The sequence below is a fragment of the Lissotriton helveticus genome, chromosome 7 (assembly GCF_964261635.1).
Source record: "Lissotriton helveticus chromosome 7, aLisHel1.1, whole genome shotgun sequence".
Lineage (NCBI taxonomy): Eukaryota > Metazoa > Chordata > Amphibia > Caudata > Salamandridae > Lissotriton > Lissotriton helveticus.
Genome location: NC_136068.1, coordinates 422842402 through 422863680, shown reverse-complemented (window position 1 = coordinate 422863680; position 21279 = coordinate 422842402). Strand labels below are relative to the sequence as shown.

General features: G+C 45.8%; 1 protein-coding gene across 3 annotated transcripts in view; it reads right to left on the bottom strand.

The window, feature by feature from the left end:
- Positions 1 to 21279, bottom strand: part of RALGAPB (Ral GTPase activating protein non-catalytic subunit beta) — a 2268266-nt gene that overhangs the window by 2088249 nt on the left and 158738 nt on the right. For all 3 annotated transcript variants that reach the window (XM_078652319.1, XM_078652321.1, XM_078652322.1), the window contains one exon: positions 3923 to 4086. In XM_078652319.1, the coding sequence (XP_078508445.1) occupies positions 3923 to 4086 (164 nt within the window). The remainder of the gene's footprint in view (positions 1 to 3922; positions 4087 to 21279) is intronic.

Sequence of the window (21279 nt, the reverse complement as noted above, 5' to 3'; positions counted from 1 at the left end):
GGGGGACCAAACAGAAGTTCACAGTGTGAAAACCTTACTCCCTTCTGAGGCACCTCTCTGTAGGCAAAAAGCAGGCAGGGTAACAGAACATCCCATCTGCTTTTGAGTTTTTCAGGGAGTCCCATTATCAAGCCTTTCAATGTTTTTAAACCTTTCAACAATCTAGTGGTTTGTGGGTGATAAGGTGTTGTGAACTTGTAGATCACTCCACATGTGTTTAAAGTATGAATACATGTAGTTGGTACCTCAGTCTGATACTACCTATTTAGGAAACCCTACCCTGGTGAAGATACCAATGAGGTCCTTGGCTACCACATGGGATTTGGCTTCAGGATACCTAGTAGCATGACCCACTACTACTAGTATTAATATGTTTCCTGAGGCTGTGGGAGGATCAAATGGACCCACTATATCCACTCCTACCCTTTCAAAGGGAACCCCAACCACTGGTAAAGGGATTAAGGGGGTCTGTGGGTGCCCTCCTGTTTTGCCACTGGCGCAACAGGAGACACAGGAGCTTAGAAACTCTTTCTGGAACATCAGGGGCCAATCAAAGTGGGGGACCAATCTTTCCCAAGTTATGGTCTGGCCCAGATGCCCAGCTATGGGGATGTCATGGGCTAAAGTGAGTAGGAACCACCTATATACCGGAGAAACAACCACTCTCCTAGTGGCTCCAGGAGTCGGATCTCTGGCCTCAGTGTACAGGAGTCCTTCCTCCCAATAGACCTTGTGGAAGCTACTGACATCTCCCTGCTCCTGTGCAGCAGCTTGCTGCCCAAGGCCTTCAAGATTAGGGCAGACCTGCTGCCCAAGGCACAGCTGTTCCCTAGACGGTCCTCCTGGTAGGGAAGCATTCCTTTCAGGCTCTGCATCCCTGGCCCTTAATCCGGTATGAATCCTGTCTAGCTGCAAATTCAATTGACCATCCCACCTGCCAGGAGGAACCCCCATCCCCTGGGATCCTTCCCAGCTGCACAGTGTGAGGGACGGTGCGCTAATACACCGGGCAAGTCAGATAATTACCTGCTGGGGCCTACACCGAACTGAGAGCTGTTGTGTGGCAGGCTAGCAGGCAACGTGGGCCAGACCCTGGTGTGCAACAAGATTGACGGTGGGATATGCAGCAGTGCTGTTGGCATGCAAGAAGCCTACCGTGGTGCTGCGGGCCTGTGTGATCGCATCGGCCATTGAGATCCTAGTGGCCGGGTGGAGGTGACGCCTTGCCGTCGTGGTCCGCGCAAAGGCCTGGAAATTTTAAGCAAATGTAGCCATGCATGTCTACGCAACAGTACTCCCGTATTTATTGCTCTAGAGGCTGTGTCTGCAGTGTCTAATGCACAGCGGATTGAGGTATTTGTAATAACCTTGCCTTCTTGATTTAAGTCAGTAGCCCTGGTCTTAGAATCACTCATGCAACATTTGCCAGAGCAATATAATTCCTCATAATGAGCTCGATCATATCTCGCCAACAAAGCTTGAGTGTTAGCAATTCTCCAGACATTGGCTGCTTGTGAAATGGTGCGTTTCCCTGAAGCATCTAAAAGCTTGGCCTTTTTATCAGGGGGTGGAGCATCCCCTGTTGTCTGCGAGTAAGCTCTTTTCCTCGCATTTGATACTACTAATGAGTCCAATGGCAGCTGACATTTGATGTATGCGGGTCAGTTGGAGCCGCTTTATGCTTTTTTCTAGTCTGGGGTTAATCACCCTGGCTCTGACGGGGTCTTTGAATATCTCTGGTGCATGTCTCACCACTCCACTAAGTATTGGTAATGTGGTCGTGGTTTTATGTGACTACCGTAGTGTATCCATGAGGAAGTCCTCTTCCACTGGATCTGTATGTAAGTCTACTTCATGAAAAGTGGCTGCTCTATGAATGAGCTGTGAAAAACCAATAGAGTCATCTGGGGAGATGGTCTAGAAGGGTATGCGTCATCTTGTGGCAGATCTGGTGCATCTGGCGCTTTATAATCCTTCCAGGGATCATCTGATGGCCCAGAAATATTGTCTGGGTCATCTGTGTCGTCTATATGATGCTCACTTTCTACCCCTGTGAATAATTGTCTTCATCATCATCCCGCGGTATAAGGCTATGTGTGCTGGATGGTGAGTGTAAAGGAGAAATCTGTTGGTATCTCTTATCAATGGTGAAGGAATTCTTATGGGGGAAGTTTTAGCAGGAACTGGAGGTGGCTTGGGATAGTCCATTTTCCTCTTTTAAGGCACTGTAATGACATGTCCAGTCTTTGGATTAATACGAAGAGTCTTTTGCTTTGGGTCTGGGTGGAAAAGCTCTCCTGCTGAAAAATCGTTTTACGGCGCCGATTTATCCTGTTTGGGACCGAAATACTTAGGTTTTACAGTGTCTATTGTCTTTGGAGGGATTTTGGCTTTGGTTCCGAAGACTTGGCTTCATGTTTCTTTCTCGGATCTGCACTTTTTGGATCCAGAACTGTTGTTCCCGAAGTGCATTTGGAATTATAGACCTTCGGAGACGAAGTGTGTTTCGGTGCCGAAGCAGGCTTTGGGTCGACTTTTTTCGGAACCGGAGTGGTCTTCGGTTCAGTAGACTTGGGAACGTCTTTCGGGGCTGAGCTTGTTTTCGGCTCGACCGGTTTTGGTGCCGATGGCTGCTTCGGTGCTGGGGTTAATTTTGGTTTGAGGACCTTTTGCTTGTCGGGACCGACAGACTGACTCGAGCCCAAGTCGACTGGAGGCTTTTTTTATATTCTTCGTGCCGAGCCAGAAGGCAGGATGTCGGAAGGTTTTGGTCAGTTTGCACCTGGACCCAGAGGTGAAGGTGGAACCGAAGCATGTCCCGGTATGGGGCGGTGAACAGGGTCGACGCTTGTGCTCACGACCTGTTGACCAGCTGGCAGAAGATAGTCGTCTTCCGATTGATCCTCGGCTCAGGAAGCTGAATCCTCTGCTTCGGAAATGATGTCGTCCTGCTGCTGTTGTTCTGACTCTACCTCGATCGGAGCCTCGTCTATGATGAGGTCTGGTGTCGATGAAGATGACTGCGCCATGACTCTTCGAGCTAGACGGTCCCCGATGGTCTTCTTGGACCGGAACGAAGCGCAGGCATCACAGTCTCGACTCTCGTGCTCTGGAGACAAGCACAGATTGCAAACCTCATGAAGATCAGTGTGAGGGAATTTGTGTCCACACTGAGGGAACTTCTTAAAAGGTGTTCTTTCCATGAGCCAAAGGCCCAATGGCGCAGTTGGGCCCGACAGCCCCGACGAACGCTGGAATCGAGAAGCGCAGGCCTTTCTTCGACGCGGGTAACCGGAATTACTGTCGAAGACGATATCGATGGTATGATGAAGGACTGGAAGTCGAAAAGAGATCGGGACCGAACGATAAACACATCCGAGCCCAATGGCGGAAAAAAACAATCTGAAGATGGAGTCGATGCCCATGCGCACTACGATCTACAGGAGGAGTCATCCAACAGACAAAGACTATTCCAAGACAACAACAAAGTGTAATCATCCGGGCCCACCACCAGATGGTGATCTATGCAATAGTGTGTGGTCTGCAGCCCATATGCCTCGAACAAAATGTTTTAAGGCCCGAGGAAAATCTAGATGAGTTGTTCCAATCACATAGTGTGGGGTTCTGCTGTAGATGACGCCACAAAAATAGCTTGACACATTTGTTCATGACACTGGGAATATATGGCAGTAACCCGGCATGCATGCTGTATAATTAATTTGGCTTTACCTAGGATTGCTGCAGCTGGACATGTTTGGCTGTATTATATATAGAGATTGCACCACTGCATTATGCCTTCACTTTAAACGGTTAGTCATGCAAACTTTGTCAATGTTACTCCAAAAGCCATCCTTTGTATCATAGTGCAAAATATTCACTGTAATAAAATGAGTGAGCAAAATAAGAACAGTAAATAACATACCAGGGACAGTTGGAGCAGCCAAAATGGTATCATTAACCTGAAGTAGAAATAACAACAGAGCTTCCCAAGTCTCCCTCGCCATGATGGATGATTCACGAGCCAGTTTCTGGACAGCTCTTAAAACCTGCATGCACAGCCTGATTTGACTTGGACCTTGATCCAGCCTATAAAACAAGATTTATAAAGTTTATCTTAATGGAAATCTTTTCTTCAACAAGGTAAAGCTCTGCGGGCAGTACATCCATGTGTAGAATTGACTTAATTGGTGGTTCAGTGTGTGAGAAGTTGGCCTGGTATATGATGTTCACTATTCTAGTGAGCACCTTGCACCAGTCCAAACAACCCTTATGGTGATGGTTGTAAAGTCAACCTTATAGACCAGCTATCCTAGTGGTAGCATGGACAAAGCAGTCTTAGGCTAAAACTTCAGAGAGCATGTGAAGCAAGCTGTTTTGCCATATGTAACCCCTTGAATACCAAATGAAAGGACACCACACAGGTTTTATATAAAATATATATGTATTTATTATAAACACAACCCCTCTGAACTCTTTATGAGGTCAGAGGCACAAGCACATAACAAGATACTCAATTTTCATACAATAAGTTGCACAATATACAGTAGAGCTCTAGGGGCACGTAAAACCATATACTAAAATAGTGGTATAAGAACCACGTCACGGACAAAGGATAGGCCTAGGGCATCGCTGGGGCTACGCTGTACTACCAAAGGATAGGAAGCAGGAGGCCCACGGGAGGAGTGTGCAGTGTCTTAACACACACGCGAGTTACCATAGAGTTATAATGGGAACGAAAGAAATGGAAACTAGTTCTTTTAGAACACTTTCGGATGGGCTAGGAGAAAGCTACTGAAAACTAGGACACTAGGATAGTTAATACCCACAGGTGCACCGGAGTACTCGCGTTAACTCACCCACAGGAAGCGGGTGCATAGGTGTCAAAGTGTGCCGAGTTTCGTCGCTGAATCCTATGGAGCCTTGGAGAAAGATGCTGCAGGCGACCAGGAGAGAAGTGTCCGGTTGTATCCAAGGGCGGATCGAGGATGAAGAGTACCTGAAAGCAGAGGGGACAGAGTCTGGGTCACTAGCCAGTGACCAGGAAGGAACCAGGAAGGAACCAGACTGTCTAGCCAGTGACCAGGAAGGAACCAGACGATGTCGCGAAGCAATCAGGTGATGTCGTGAAGCTTGACTCTGCAGTCACGTGGACCAGGAGCTGTATACGGACTGTCCCACAAAGGATCTCGCTGTTGGCGGCGTCGGCTTCCGGATTGGAGTCAACAGGCCTTGGCAAATGCAACCCATGCAGGAATCGAATATTCGCTTCGGGTTAGACCAGCAAGGTCTAGGGGGCTTCTCCTTTGCAGGAAAGCAGGGGCCCACCTGGAGCAACCAGGCAGGCTGTTCAGATTAATCGGTTCGTCGTCACAGAGGCCACTAGCCAACGGGCAAGTAACTGGACAGATGCGTCGAGCACAAAAACACTAGCAGGCCCCACGTGGCACTCGTGGAGTGTGGAGGGCTGTGCTTCGGTGCAGAAGGTGCTGGGGCTCAATCCCCAATGCACAACTTCGAGGGTGCCTCAGAATCTGCACAAGTAGCAAAGAGCAGGCTTTTCAAGATGGCCGGTCCCACGTCTCTCGTCGCCTCCACGGGTCTCAGCTTTGCTGTGGATCGGGGTGAAAGAAGTCTGGAAGTCAGGCTATTGTCGGACTCTGTGCTCGGGCTCCGACAGGAGCATCGACAAAGTAAACCTCAGATCGCTGGATGGTGCCTGTTTGCACAGGGTGGTCACTCCTTGACCACAAGGGAGATTCTTCAGTCTCCTAGTTGCAGTAGAATGTCGAAGGTCCAGAGTTTTGTTACAAGTTTCAGTTCAGGATAAATCTAAAGTCTCTTGACTCAGCTCCTACCTATATACTAATCTGAGGGGCTGAATTACCTGCTAGGTCCCTCCTATGGGTGGGATCAGGGAAGGGGGTGGTTACACCCTTTTCCGTTGTCCAGTTTCGCGCCAGAGCTGGGGCTGGAGTGCCCCAGTAACTGGTTTGAACCACGCTATGCATGGGACACCTTGTGTGCCCCAGGCAGTGTCTCATTTCATTCAGCCCTCCCTGCCCCAATACACTATGGCCTGTCTGGGGTGGTTCTAGCACCTCCCAAGACAGGAAACCTATTGTCCAAGCCTCCCTCGCTGGAAGGACTCCCCAGCAGCAGGAGGTCAGACTTGTGTCTGTGGCAGCAGCATCCATTTTGTGATGCTGAGACTCTGGTTAACTTTAACCGGGATTAACAGGAACAACATTTCTCCTCCCTCTAGAAGGGTGGAATGCTACCCCCGTCGCCAAAACTGGCGAGGGGGTAGTATTCCAAAGCGTATGACACCTTACACAACATGTTTTGATATAGCCAAACCAGAGTTAGCAATAACCGCGAGGATTATAATGCACTCAAGAGTATATGGTATGGCTATATCATAGAACAGCTATAAGGACATGGTTCCGAAAGCTGCAGACAGGCTCAGCTCATGCTAGAGCACCATCTCACATAAAACCAAGCACTCTGCCTCCAGGATTGTTAGGCCTGCCATAGGAGTGACTTATAGGTATATATGTGTCTATATATAATGGTAGTTATAGGAATACTATACCTAAGCAAGGAGTGATTACAAAACCTTGCCCCAGCTGACTGATCAGCCAGTTGTGTCAATTTGGATGGCCAGCCAGGGGTGGCATAATTCATGGTGCAGCCCCTGGTAGGCCTTGGATGCACCTATGCCCTGGGTGCCTATGGTACACTATACAGGGGCTCACAAGGTGACCCAACATCCAATTGGAGATGTACTTAAAGTACGTGGAGTCCATTTACCAGTGAGAGCAGATAGCCTGGGGTCCTGATTAGCAGGTTCCCAGGCCAACTAAGTCGAAAACCAGCTAAACACTAGGCAAAAAATCTGGGGTAACCATAGTCAGGTATCCACCTTCCTACACAGTGTATCACATGGCCCACATGTAGGATTTGCATCCACTTATCACCCACCCCTCCTTCCCACATCTCCTTAGACAAGTGTGTGCCCAAGTCAACAAAAAAGAACTCCAAAGTTCCCTGCCTCTTTCATTTGTCGCTCAAACCCCACCCTCTTCCTGTCCTCCCTTACCTCCCCCATTGCCTCTGCAAGGGAGAGGCAATTAGGCTAAGAGCAGCTACTGTTGGGAAATGCTAATTATGCTTGCTGCAGTAAGGAAGGAGACAGTACTTGAAGAACCAACACACTGAAGGAGTTGGAGTGAGTAAATGTGAAATCAATGGTAGAGGCACACATCGCAAGAACAAGAATAACACCTGTTTAGCACTGGTATGGCCAGAAAGGGCCCTCAGGAAGAACAAGTTACTTAGCTTATGTAATGCCTTATCTGGTGGAGACTCCTCTAGCCGCAGATTCCTTATTTTAGAATATTCCCCAGGGGTCAGACTGGATCTGGAAATGGTGAATAGTCCCCCTGCACGTTGGGAGGTGGTGTTATTCGGTGCGTATATAGGTGCCACACGAGTGCACTGACATCAGTTTCTTTTTTGCAAGTTTCCAGGCCAGAAGTGCAGAGCCACGAGGAACTTGGACCACTGATGAATTAAGCTAGGGCCCTTAAAAGGGGAACAACCCTTTACTCTAAAATCCTTTCGCAGAGCAAGAAGGATGGGTGGGTCGGGAAGCAATCTGTGGCTAGAGTCTCTACCAGAGAAGGTGTTACTAAAGGTACGTAACTTATTCGTCTGATAGAGACTTCTAGTCGCATATTCCTTGCATTACAATAGACAGGGCTTGAAAAATCCACTCGCCCATCCACTATGACGAGCCAGATTTAATCAGGACAAGCTAGCTTTGGGGCCTTCTCGCCCTTTCTGGTGATCTGAAAATCCTCTAACTTCAGTCACAGAGGGCAAAGGCTTTCAGAGACAGAGGTTAAAAGTCAGTTTGTCTTCCTGCATTTACTTTTTAGGTCTCGCTAAGCCAGCGCATGCGCTGCTCGGCGAGACATTTAGTGTGTGGGTTTTCAAAGTGCTACCACACAGCTTTTGGCTGGCGCAGAGCATGCGGTTACGCGCACAGGCGCCATATGGCTTTCCTCTCTCGTCATGGTGCACGAACACGACTCGCCAGCCTGCGTGTTTTCTTTCATTTCCTTTTTGTGCGCGCACGCGCAACTCCCGCTTCTACCCCTCCCCCACCACATATCGCGTCTCGCGGCCAATGCTTGTTCTTGTTTCTACCCTTGATGCCCCACTGTACTCGTCCCTGACGTTCCATAAAGTCTCCTCACGTTACCTTGCGTCTTGTAGGTGCTGGTACAAGGAAAGGTTAATGCATACAACACATGCGTAGTGCTAATCACATTGTAGGCTTGTGCATTGGAATGTATGGTCACTGCTAGCAACAACCATAACCGGCTGCGTTGAAATCAATCCTGGCATGAGCCAACAACCCCAGCACGCGCTTTATTCGGTGACCGGCGCGGTTTTCCACAGTATGCAACGCTTCCCTGTAGCGAGCAATGTGACCAAATGCATCCCGTTCGCCTTCCAAGCAGATGCCCCACCAATAATGTGTCATCTTTTTAAATTAAATAGTGCCCCACAAAGCAAGACAAATGGCTGCAGCTGCAATGTTTTTAATGACGGAATATGGCTGTGGGCAAAACGTGTGCACGCTTCCCCGTGCGTTGTCCCATGCCTGGTAGCTGCCGGACAAACTTCAAAGGCATACAATCTTGAAAATCTGAAAATCCACCTACCTTCGGCGTTTTTCCCCGCTAGGTGGACATTTTACGTTATTTGAAGCTCCAGCTGTTCGATTCATGTTTGCAGTAAGTTGATCGGCTGTTTTTTATTTTTATTTTTCAGTGAGTTTTGCCTGCTTACCTTCTGTTGATGTGTTTAGCCCTAGTATTACAAAGATACGGGTATCCGTGATTTGCAGCATGTAGCTTGAGAGTTTTTATTCCCTCTGCAACCCCTCTTTGATCCGCCAGCCCGCGCTTGCCTGAGGCTTGCAGAAAGGTACCTCATTTGTTTTAATCTCGTAAGGACATTTCCCTCCCGGTAAGAAATGCCGGGATGAAATGCACTGCTTGATTGGCCACTTCAGGCATTTTTCTGATTGGGTTTGACTGGGTTCAGGGCAGCTACTGATTGGAAGGCATCGTTTCCCACCCATACTCTCTGCAACGTGAATTATTTTTTTTTGTATAGGGGAATAATGCGATATTCTATTTAACACTTTACTCATTGTCTGTACAGTGGCTGTTGAACGCACCGGGATACGAGTGCTACAACAGTGTTAGGCTTTTGTCCTCAGAATAATTGTGCTGGGACATTTAGCACTGTACTTTCAAACCATGCACCTAAAAACACTGCATTTCCTATTTTCAGAGATACAGCCACGTGGATGGTTTGTTTCTGGATACTTTCACAAAAATGACAGGTAAAAATAAACTATTCCCAAAGAACATAAACCAGTTCAATGTATGCATGTGTGAGTGTGTGTGCGCGCTTGTGTGAAAAAATGCGTGCAACCGAAAGTGATCACACACTGTGGTAAGCTCAAACCTCTACAGGAAGAGTGCGACGGCTAAAAAAAAACCATTGGCATAGCCAATAGGTCTCGCTTTTGGGACCTTCTAAGTATTTAGTTATGCAGCACAATAATCTTGGTGCAACAACAACTGTTGCATGGCTAAACACTTAAAAGGTCCCAAAGGCGAGATTTATTGGCTAAGCCAATGCTTGTGAATTTTGTAGAGGGCAGCAATGGGATTGCTGTCGAGAAGTGAGCTTCGCCGACGTCATCATGGCGAGGCTTCGTAGGCATGGCTGATAACTAGAGATGGCCTGCCTCCTGCAGGCCCGGGTCTCGCGCCTTGGCACGTGCTCCTGCACACCTGAGCGCCGCCGGCAGCACCTGCCGCCAGCTGCGGTTCCTTCCTTCCTGCCCAGTGCAGGCTCCTGGCAGGGAAAGCAGATGACCATAGGCAGCTCAGCGGGCTTCACAGAAGCCTGCTCTTGACCCACTTCTGCTGTATTTTTTCGAGGCAGTACTCCCTGCAAACAGCCGTGAACTATTCAGCCTACTCTCGAGGCAGTGAGTATTGGGTTCCTTTTGATTTGAAAAAAAGTGTTACAAAAGAAAACAAAATGAATCTAGGAAGTGTGATTGTTGAATACTCTTCAGTCTGATTAAACGTAGGAAATGGTTTTGTCGGCCTGCGGTGTTACCCGGGAGCTTCCTGGCTTCGCGGGAAATTCACAGTTGGATTTTGGTTGGCATGGGCCACAACACGCGGTTTGAGTGTTTTCACGGCACTTCCTTTCATATAATTTATCTTGTTCTTATGTGTTTTAAACATCGTGTACACGTAGTCATTTGTCACACACCCCCAGAACACAATTAATCATGTCAGGGCTCAAAGTGATTTCGCTCCATAATTCTAAAATTTGTGACTCAATTGTTTGAAGTGTAAAAATATTTTTTTGCGACTGGAGCTTTTTTTCAGTTACACAATAATAATTGCAAACAAACACAGCCTGGTTGTAAAGTGTACTTCCTTTGTAGCAAATACATTAAATATTATTTAAATCCATCTGATTAGGGGGCAACCGCGGTTGAGTGCCCCCTTGCGGAGTTGCTGATGCCAATGATCTGCGCATGTCAGCCAAGCAGTGCAGTTTGGTAGGGGGCGCAGCCTCTCGCATACCCGCTACATTTGTTTTTAGGCCTAGTGTTAGCCAAGACCTTTTGATTATACCAACATTTTATAGACAATACACTTACTAGTTCAGCTGATGCCATAGAAAGGGAGTTTAATCCGTTTCAGCTACTATGACAGGAGTGCATAATTTGTAACAAGAAAAACAAGCATTGGCATAGCCAATAGGTCTCGCCTTTGGGGCCTTATAAGTATTTAGTTATTGAGCACAATATCCTTCGTGCAACAACATCAACTGTTGCATGGCTAAACACTTATAAGGTCCCAAAGGCGAGACCTATTGGCTATGCCAATGCTTGTTTTCTGTGACTGTTCGTTAGAGGATTTTGTAAAGTAAACTGTGTGACAATGTTGTTGAGGCCAGTTCATAGGTGAAGTACATTATAGTTAGGTCGGGTAGATTTTTAAGGTTACTAGACCTGCAGTTCTAGTAACATTTTTGTGATTTTTTGAACCCCAATAGATACCCAAGAAATACCTCCAGAGGTGGGAGCTGCGATACAAATTAAACTAAGAAGTCCTGTAGGACCAAAAGGGTAAAGTAGCTGTCAAGCCCTTCCTGACTGTCCAGGAAGTAGTGCTTCATAAAAATGTGCAAGTTAGCCCACATGGCTATCTGACAGATATTCATGACAGGAACTCCGCGAGCTAAACCAGTGGTCGCAGCCTTGGGTCTGGTAGAAGGCGCTTTCAAGTCTTCGGGAGGTTGCTTTTTGGCCAGTGCATAGCAGATCTTGATACACTGCACTATCCATCAAGAGATGGTCTGTTTCTGCGCCGCTTTTCCTTTCTTTGCTCTGACATACCCCACCAAGTGTTGATCGTCAACCCGGAACTCTTGTGCAGTTGCGGGAGAACGACAACACTCTTCTTGGGTCCACACAATGGAGTCATTCCTCTTATTTAAAGGGGTGAGGCAGAGTGTAAAAGGTAGGTGAAGTGATGGATTAGCGTAAGGGAGTTTCCACCTTAGGTAAAAAATATGCTCTAGTCTGAAAGACCAGTGGACCCTAGTAGTTTGGGTGATCAGGGTAAGAATAGACACAAACTGGAATAGTATTTATGTCCTTTGTCCAGCCGGACAGGAATTTATTTGGCAATGCACACAATCAGAAAGTAATGTCAAGGGGGCACAGCCCGTGACCCACAGTGAACAGTGAACAAGACAAAACAACAAGCATAGGCAAGAACGAGCAAATCGGTCTGTATACTTATAATCAGTGAACAGACTTGATTGTAGTTTGAGTGCGCCAGAGATGCCGCGTCCTGCGATTCTGCAACCGGCACAACTCGAGCCGTGATCTGGACGGTCTAATTGACTCAAAAGCGGGATAATCTGAAATACAAGCTATCATTGGTCCAAATCAATCCACTTCTCTCGACCTGTACTACCTCCCCGCCTAAGGATCTGTCTTGCATGAAAGGCAATTGTTTATAATTCCAAGACAAACATGATTTATATATTTGTCCTGAAGATGATGCCATGTATCTTGTTTTTCGGCATCAAAACCTCCTGGACACAATAGGATCATATGTACTGAATATGCTTGTGAATACTATGTACAATGGTCACTCAAACTACAATCAAGTCTGTTCACTGATTATAAGTATACAGACCGATTGCTCGGTCTTGCCTATACTTGTTGTTTTGTTTTGTTCATTGTGGGTCACGGGCTGTGCCCCCTTGACATTACTTTCTGATTGTGTGCATCTCCAAATAAATTCCTGTCCGGCTGGACAAAGGACAAATACTATTCCAGTTTGTGTCTATACTTACCCTGATCACCCCAACTACTAGAGACCGCTGTTTTTTGTAATAAGCTAAATGCCCAAGGTCCCTAGTGTAGTGTAGTTCCTATATTCCCAATACGCTCTGCGCATTGGAATAACATAAACAGCAGTGTAGACGTAGGACTGAGGTCATCTAGGTCTCTACTGACTGTTAGACTTAATTAGTTTTGCCAGTTAGCTCAGAGGTCACTAGAAACTTTCTCGAGTGAACAGGAAAGAGTTAACTTTCCTGAATAGACAAGAAGGGATTCGTTTCTGACAACCGCATAAACATGACAACTTTGCTCCCTCAGAATAAAGAGTATATCTCTAGAGTCGTGTGAAAACAATAGACAGCTATTTCACTCAGTCAATCGTGCATGCTTAGTTCCACCAGAGTGCAGAGAAATAGAGAGACGGGCGTTTTCAATAAAAGGTGTTATTTATTGAGCAGTCTTCTTTCTCATGCAAGAGAAATGAATTGCCACAATTGCAATACTTATCATAAAGTAAAGTGCGTACAGTAAAAGGAGTATTATGAAATAATACTGTAAAAGCATGGATATGGTTTCTTAGCCATATGATACTTTAAAACGGATAAATTATATACATACATAAAACATTGACTAACGTGCTCAACTGGTGCTTCTAAGATACGCCTACCCCGGTGTACCCGACCTAAGCCTAATACGTGGGAAGGAGTAAGTAAGTTGCAGTTTAAGTTACGTTTGTTTTTGCCAAGAATCTGAATCAAGAATTCTCTTAAGGGTTTAATCCGCTCCGTACCTTGGTTCTAGAATGAAGGAGGTCTTGTATCTCTCTCATAACTCGATATCTCAGAAACACGCGAGCATGACTGGAAACACCGGAGCTGGAAGTTCTCGGCAGGAGAAAAGACAGCGTCTCTCTCAGTGCGTCAAATGGGAGGATCGGCTTCCTTCGGCACTCGCATCAGCTGGGCGTCGGGCAAGTAGATAGCCGCTCTGCTCCAAACCACCGTGTGTTTGCTTAAGGCAACATTGGTATATTTATACCTGAAAAGTGCCGGGTTTGATGTAAGGTTGGACATAAGACATCACTAAGAACTAACAGTTCTTTCTGGACTCCAGGAGTTCTTGTGCAAATCAAAACAAAAGCAGGGGGAATTCCCGGGCTGCTGGAGGCTTGGTTTGTTTAAAGAACGCGTTGTACTTTCTAGGAGTCTATGGGAGTAGCCATGCCGTATTTGGACTGCATGGGCTATGGCTAGATATGGACATGATTCCTATGCCTTTATAAGGATATGTTTTGTTATAACCATACAAGGGCCTGAATCGGGGATATCAATTCAATTCAATTTTGCTTTATTCGAGGTTAACTCAAAAGCATTTACAATCATCAATAAAACCATTAAAAACATTTGTGTTTAAAAATAAGGCTAAAAATAGATAAAATACATCATTTGCATTGTAAGGTAAAATTTTTCAGATAAAATACAGACACTCTGACAATACGTCGTCTACAATCTTTTGCCTAAAAACTTTTGTCGAATGGACCATGACCAACCAAGGTATTTAGCTGTTACTATAGGCAGTGAAGAACTGCTACGTATAATTCTTAGGGCTACCGCACTGCTAGTCGTACCTAGGTTCTTACACATAGGGGTAAGCCAAATGCGTCTGGGCTCTGCATAGATCTTACATGCAAATAAAAAGTGGCCATGAATCGGGGATATCTTGATTAGGGTCCTAGATAGATTCACAACACTAGTGTACTACCTTTGGATTCCATTGTTTCGTATAACTCTAGTCTGAAAGACCAGCTTGTCTGGGTAAATGTTAAGGTAGGAAGGATGTGTTGGAAGTGCCTGTAACTCACTGACTCTCCTGGTACATGTTATATCCATTAGGAAGGCAGTTCCAATCTTGAGACGTCTGAGTGGACATTTGTGTGAAGGCTCGAAGAAGGCACACATCAGTAATGTGAAAACTAAGTTGAGGTCCCCCTGTGGCATAATGAAAGGTCTTGGTTGGAACATATGCTGGAAACCTCTCGGGAACCTACGAACAATAGGGGAATATTAAAAGGGATGGCTGATCTGGCACCCACAAAAATGCTGAGATGGCAGAAAGAACCTTTTAACATGCCCAGAAAACAGCCTGCTGGGACAAGGTAAGAATGAACAAAAGAACCTATGAATAGGGTGCATTTAGAGGGTCAAAGTGCTTTTCTGTACAGTGTACACCATGCTGCAAACGTGGCCCAATGCAGGCGTATGCCGTCCTGGTGAAGGGATGTCTAGCTGCCATTCAACATTGCAGACTTTAGGCAGAAGGTCAAAAGCTGTCAACTGTCACTGCTCAATCTCCATGCATGAAGGCGAAGAGTTCGCAGGTTTAAATGCAGAACCCTACCCTGCTGATGCAACAGAATTTACTCCCAAAGAGGCAGTCTGATTGGGGGACCAGTGATACAGCTCAACAGTTCGGGATAACACACTCTTTGTGCCATATCCGGAGCCACCAGAATAACTAGCGCCTGGCCATTTCTGATCATCTTGAGGACTCTGGGCAGAACTGGTATTGGCGGAAAGGCATACAGGACACCAGGGGTCCACTCGCGATGGAAAGCATCTCAGAGTGAGAGCCCCCTTGGAAACTCCAGCACGTAAATCTGCTGTCACTGCGTGTTCACGTGGAGGTGAACAGATCTAACAAAGGCGCTAGCCGCTCTTGAAAGAGACCTTGTGCCACCTAAGGATAGAGACATTATTCATTATCTGCTTGGCATCTTCAGCAGAGTTCCTCAGCTTTGGTGTTCAGAGAGCCCTCCAGGTGCTGAACCACTAGGGATATGCCCGGGTGTTCCAGCCAAGTCCAGAAGCGCAGGCCTCTTGACAAAGGGTCCACGACCCCACCTGATTAGTTTGATTATCACATGGCGGTGTTGTTTTTCGTGAACACCTGTACCAGCCTTTCTCTGACTGAAATAATGTGAGAAGCTAGCCTGGTATATTATGTACACTTATGTAACACCTTGCACCAATCCAGACAACCCTTATGGTGAATTAAGAGGTCTTAGACAACCTTAGAAAGCACTTTAAGTGGTAGCTGTGGAGAGCAGCCTTTAGGCTTAGTCAAGAAGGAGTGTAAAGCAGCTTTTTTATCCGAAGCAATCTTATAGTATAGATTAAGTGAAAAATAACGACACAAGGTATTTATAAAAATATGTATTTATTATAAAATACTCTCCAACACATACAAATATCTCCTACCCGGAGATATGCACAATGCACACAATACTTTGCCAGCAATCACAGTAAACAGCACAAAATACACAGTGGGCCCCAGAGGGGGACCAAACCATATACTAAGAAAGTGGTAGAACCACCACGACTGGAGTCAGTCGGTCAGAATATCTTTATTCGACTTATTCCAAGTCATACAAAGAAACAAAAACAATAAAAACATTACATGCGAAGCTTTCCCTACATTTTCCTAAAGAACAGCGATATAAATATACGATTTAAAAAGTATTATACATAGTTAAAAAGGATATTTCATTTCATTTCAAATGTAAATGTACGTAATAAAAACATTTGCTTTAAGGCGAGCTTTGGCCGACAGCTTTCACCCTTGCAGTGGCTACCAGAAAATTAGCAATGCAGAAAGTGATGCGGGGATTAGACATTAATTGTAAGAAGAGCAGAGCCGGTCGCACCTGTGTGAAGCCGACCTCTTTCAAGATAGGAAACAAATATTTTTTCCTCTGCTCTAAGTACAAACTGCAAAACATGACAAAATGCATTGTATCCTGCACAGAAAACTGGTCACAACTGCAGGGAGGGGCTAAATCTGGCTTCTGCCAACTCTTAAAAGAACCTAGGTGAAAATGTAACAAATTAAATCTAAACTTAGTTAATAAAAACCTGTGATAAGGGAGTGTAACAAAGCTAAGATAAGATGCAAGTGAAGATGAGCTAACCAGAAGGCTATGTTCCCTTACCGCTGGTTTCAGCAATTCATATTCCTCACGGCATGCCTCCTTTCTTTCCCTAAATGACTTTTTTATGAAGTCAATATCATGTGCCTTAATTTTCTCTGGGGATGAAAAAAGCTCCGGGCGGCCCAGATCTGTGAATGTTTTAGCTAAATAGGCCAGCCATGGAATATTACTATATTTGTCCAGAGATAAGACATCATGCAGAATTTTATGGTTCAAGGGGAGATCTTCGTTCAACCACATTTTCAGCCACAGAATCAGAGGGGACAAACTTAGTGTGTCTGACAGATAGGGTAAGCCCACCTCTTGGTGAATAGAGTAGGTTGGGGTTGACTGTGGTACAGAAAGCAGGGTTCTGATAAATCTATTCTCTGCTCTCTGTATTGGGTCTAGATTTACATACCCCCACAAAGGGGAACCATATAGCGCAATGGCCACAGGTTTGCACTTATAGATTTTTAAGAGGGCTTCCATAGGCCTGGCCCCTAACTTACCAGCAAAACCCAAGAGGGCTGATGACGATCTAATTACGGCCTGCCTCTTCGCTCTTATCTGTGGGCCCCAAGATCCTTTCTGGTCAAACAATACACCTAAATAGGGAAATGTAGAAACCTTTGAGACAGGGACCCCCCTGCAAACAAAAGGTTTGTGTCTTTTTTTGTAGCACTCACGCCCCATTACCATCGTATGTGACTTAGAGACATTTACCTTAAGGTCCAAATTTTCCATAAATGAACCGAAGGCGTCCAAAAGATGCTGAAGGCCGACACCAGTACGAGCAATCAGCACGGCGTCATCCGCGTACAGGAGTGCCGGGATTTGGGCACCTCCTGCATACGGGACGTCAGCTTTCTGGCCCCGCAGGTGTGCGCCCAGACCATTGATGTAGATGGTAAAGAGCAAGGGGGCTAGTATACAGCCTTGCCGTACCCCCTTTAAGGATTTAAACAGTGGGGTACGTCTGCACAGCTGCAAAGAGCTCCTGGTGCAGAGTGGCCATGAACGCAACCACGGCTTCATCAATGTCCATCTCCAACAAGATCAACCACAGTTTTGACCTGTTGAACAAGTCAAAAGCCGAGGAGAGATCCATGAATGCAAGAAACACGGACCCCTCCTTGGCCACAGTGTATTTGGAAATAAGCAAATGCAGATTAATGCACTGTTCAATGGTCCCTTTTCTTTCTCTAAAGCCGTATTGTAATTCAGACAGCCCGCCACAACTCTCAACATTCTCCCTCAGTCTAAATAGAAGGACTCTACCCAAGATTTTTATGGTTGAGTCCAAAAGGGATATAGGCCTATAACAGGCGGGGTCATCCCGCTGGCCTTTGTTTTTGAAAATAGGAACAATGGTGGATGTGGCCCATGATGCAGGGGCTAGGTTACCATTAACTGCATTAAACACATTTGTCAAAACCTCCGCCCACAGTTTTGGTGAGTACATAAAAAAGTCAGCAGGGACGCCATCAGGGCCGGGTGCCTTGTGCTTTGTAGTAGCCAATAGAGCTTTTTCCACTTCTTGGGGATTAAAGATGATAGGGTGAACGGCTGCAATAAGCAGCGGGACATCTTTGATTTCTTCGTCCTCACCCCCGTAGACATTTTTAAAATGAGACAGCCATTTTTCATCGGTAATCACGCAGTCCATGGGTTCATTTTTATCTTCTGAGAATAAAGGCTGTTTAATAATCTCCCAAAATCTCCTGCTGTCCTTCAGCACTGCCGCAGAAAGGAGATTTTCCCATGTTTCGCGTTTGATGGTATCCTTGCGATTCTTTATGGCTGCCTTGTAGTTTTTCCTTAATCTGGAAATATCATCTTTTACCCTAGGAATGTTTTTTAGGGCTACCAGCAGTGATCTGTGGGCATTTGAGCATGCAGAGTCAAACCAACGCCTAATTCCAGGGGTTCCCTTTTTTGGCTTGACTAAAAGATCCTTTGACACCTGGCCGCATATTGCCTCATATGCCTCTACTATTTCTTTGCTTTGAGCGCAAGATTTTTTACAGATCTCTACCTTATCTTTAATTTTAGGAAAGTTTTTTGCGTAAAATTTTTCCGGGATCACTTTAGCCCATTTCACTCGTCTGTCTTGATCAGTGGTCCTCAGGGGGTGTGCAAGTTTTACTGTTATTGGGGATACTCCCATCTGGGCTCCCCAGGCCACTTCAAGTACTACCGGATTATGGTCACTAAAATGTGTTAAAACTGTGCGATAATCCATAGTCCGGTTTAGAATGCCTTGTGAAACAAAGATGTAATCTATTACTGTTCCATGTTGGGCGCCAATAAAAGTTGGCATTCTCAGGCCCCGGTCAGTTTCATGCAGGTCATAGTTAGCGAGTAATTCTTCTAACTCCTGCCCCTCTGTGGAATGTTCAAAGTGGGGTCCCTGTGGACCCGCATCACCGTCCTCATTGTCACTACTTCCCTTACAGGCTAGGTTACATAAATGAATATTATAATCGCCTAATAAAATAAACTCAAAAGCAAACTTGATATTCTGGCATACTGTATTTAAAATACTATCTAGGTTAGCAACGTTGCAACCTCTATATTCACTATTCCCTGAGTTATAGAAGTTTACGTAAATGGTCCTGCTAGTGTTATTAATCACCCTTTCAACCATTAGAATGTTGTGTGAATCAGTGCTAATCTGCCTGTAACTTCCTTTTAAGTCTAAGGAAAACAAGATTACCAGGCCACCTTTGGCTCTTCCCATGCGACTAGGGACAGCAGGTTTGGTGAAACTAGTGAACCCATCCCACCAAAGGTTGGCGGATGTGTCCCAGGTTTCTTGCATAGCAATAATGTGATGGTTTAAAACAAAGCTCGACCAAGCCTTATCCTGTCGTTTTGCATTTAAGCCCGCTACATTCCAGCTTATGATCTTACAGGAATCAGTGGGTTTCCTAAATTCTTGGACCCCCGCCAAATCCCCTTCAACTATTCGTGGCGATTGTGTCCCCTCATTTATTCCCACTTCAGAAAGACTCTGTGTATTATCACTGACCAGGCTCTGGTTTGCACAAGCCTCCAACCGATTTGGTATAGAAAGATAGTCACAATTTAAGGTCACTTGGCTCTCTAATACTTCCTTATGGATGGGCTCACTGGGGTCTTGGACAATACTATGTTGGCCACTCATAGGTAATGGCATATTCAAAGCGTCACTTGCTGAATCAATTCCGTCCTTAAGTCAATCACAGTTATTTAGGTCGGATAAGGGGCCATACCTGTTCCCCATTCCAAATCCCCAATCAAAGGGGGTAGCTACCTGGCCCCATCCACTGGCTGTTGTATTCCACATAGGTTGTGGGGTATTTGGGCGTATCAAAGACTGGTCGTTTCCCATCCGGGGTATAAACCTGTTGCCCCGGCCGCTATGATCATATCCCGAGAAACCAGAACCCCATCCATTATTGGTAGGCTCATGTATCATAGCTGACCTGGCATTTGGCTCAATCGGGTAGTTGAATCTTCCTGTCTCGAAATTGGACATGGGCTGGGAACGGTCATTAGTATATCGTGGTCTAATAACCCCTCCCCAACTAATAGTGTTTATGGATCTCTTACATCTGGGGATGTTGGGGAAGGTGGCAAGCTGGATCTCGCTGTAGAAGAATTTAAGGGTGAGGGGGATTATAGAACCGCTTCGTCGTTGGGGTGGGAAGATATTGGACAGAATGTTTGGGAGAACTTCCGCATTGGCAAAGTTTAAGATTACACAGTCCCCCTTAAACTTTTTTGGCTTGTTCCCAATCCAGGATACCCTCCTGGTCATGACGATATCCCCTGCTAGTTTATCAGACCCTTGATATGCCACATGCATATTATTGGTGAGCCAATGTAGCGCTTTATCCTTTAGACCCTGATTGGACTCTGTTTTACCTTGTGATAGAGCAGGGACATTTGCCAATACGAGTACAACTGGTGAGGCTTCCAAAATGAATTGGGCAGAATCATCCTCTTGTAGCAGTCCTGCTGTAACAGCAGTTGGGATGGTGGAGAGATCTCCTACTACTTCCTGGCTAGGTACGGGTAGTGATGAAGATGGTAGTGGCTGCCCTTGTGGGATGGACTGTGATAAGCTTTCCGTTGGGGTGACCTCCACATCCGTGGACGCCAATTTTGTGACAAGAGTAGATAGATTCTCCACCTCTTCAGTCAACTTACTATGAACCCCGCCCAACTTTTTAACCTCAGAAGTTAATTTGTCCAGTTTCCCGATCAGAGGCTTAATAATTGTCCTGATTTTAATGTCTATCATATCTTGTATCCTATTAAATAGGTCATCGTCAATAATGCGTCTTGACTCCGCGTCGACATCGAGCTCCACATTTTTCCCTTCACGACTTAGTGGTGGTGTAGCCAACTTTTTCCTACCTTGCTGTTTCCCCCCCAGCTTTGCCTGAAATTTCCTACAAGTTCTCACAGCCCGTGGTTCAGGCAGCAGGGGTGATAGGACTTCATCCACTATATCAATCTGATGGTTGGGATCAGAGATGACGTTAACGGACAAATCTGCTGGTGGATCTGAGTCTTCCTCCTCATTGCCATCATCTTGTGAATTAGGATCTGATATATTTATAGAAGGGTTTTCGAGCGGTATGTCAGGCATCACTATGCTTAAGGCACTTGTGGAAGGGCTTTCTGGGGGCAAGATTGGCGATTGGCTCAAGCCTAAAGATTGTCTTCTCTCGTTGTTAATCTTACTGACCACTTGTACTAAATAAGAGTCTAAGGTATTAAGTGGCTCAGTGGCTGCAGGTACCAGTTTCTTCCCCATATTTACAACAGTCTTTTAAAGGCTATCAGATAG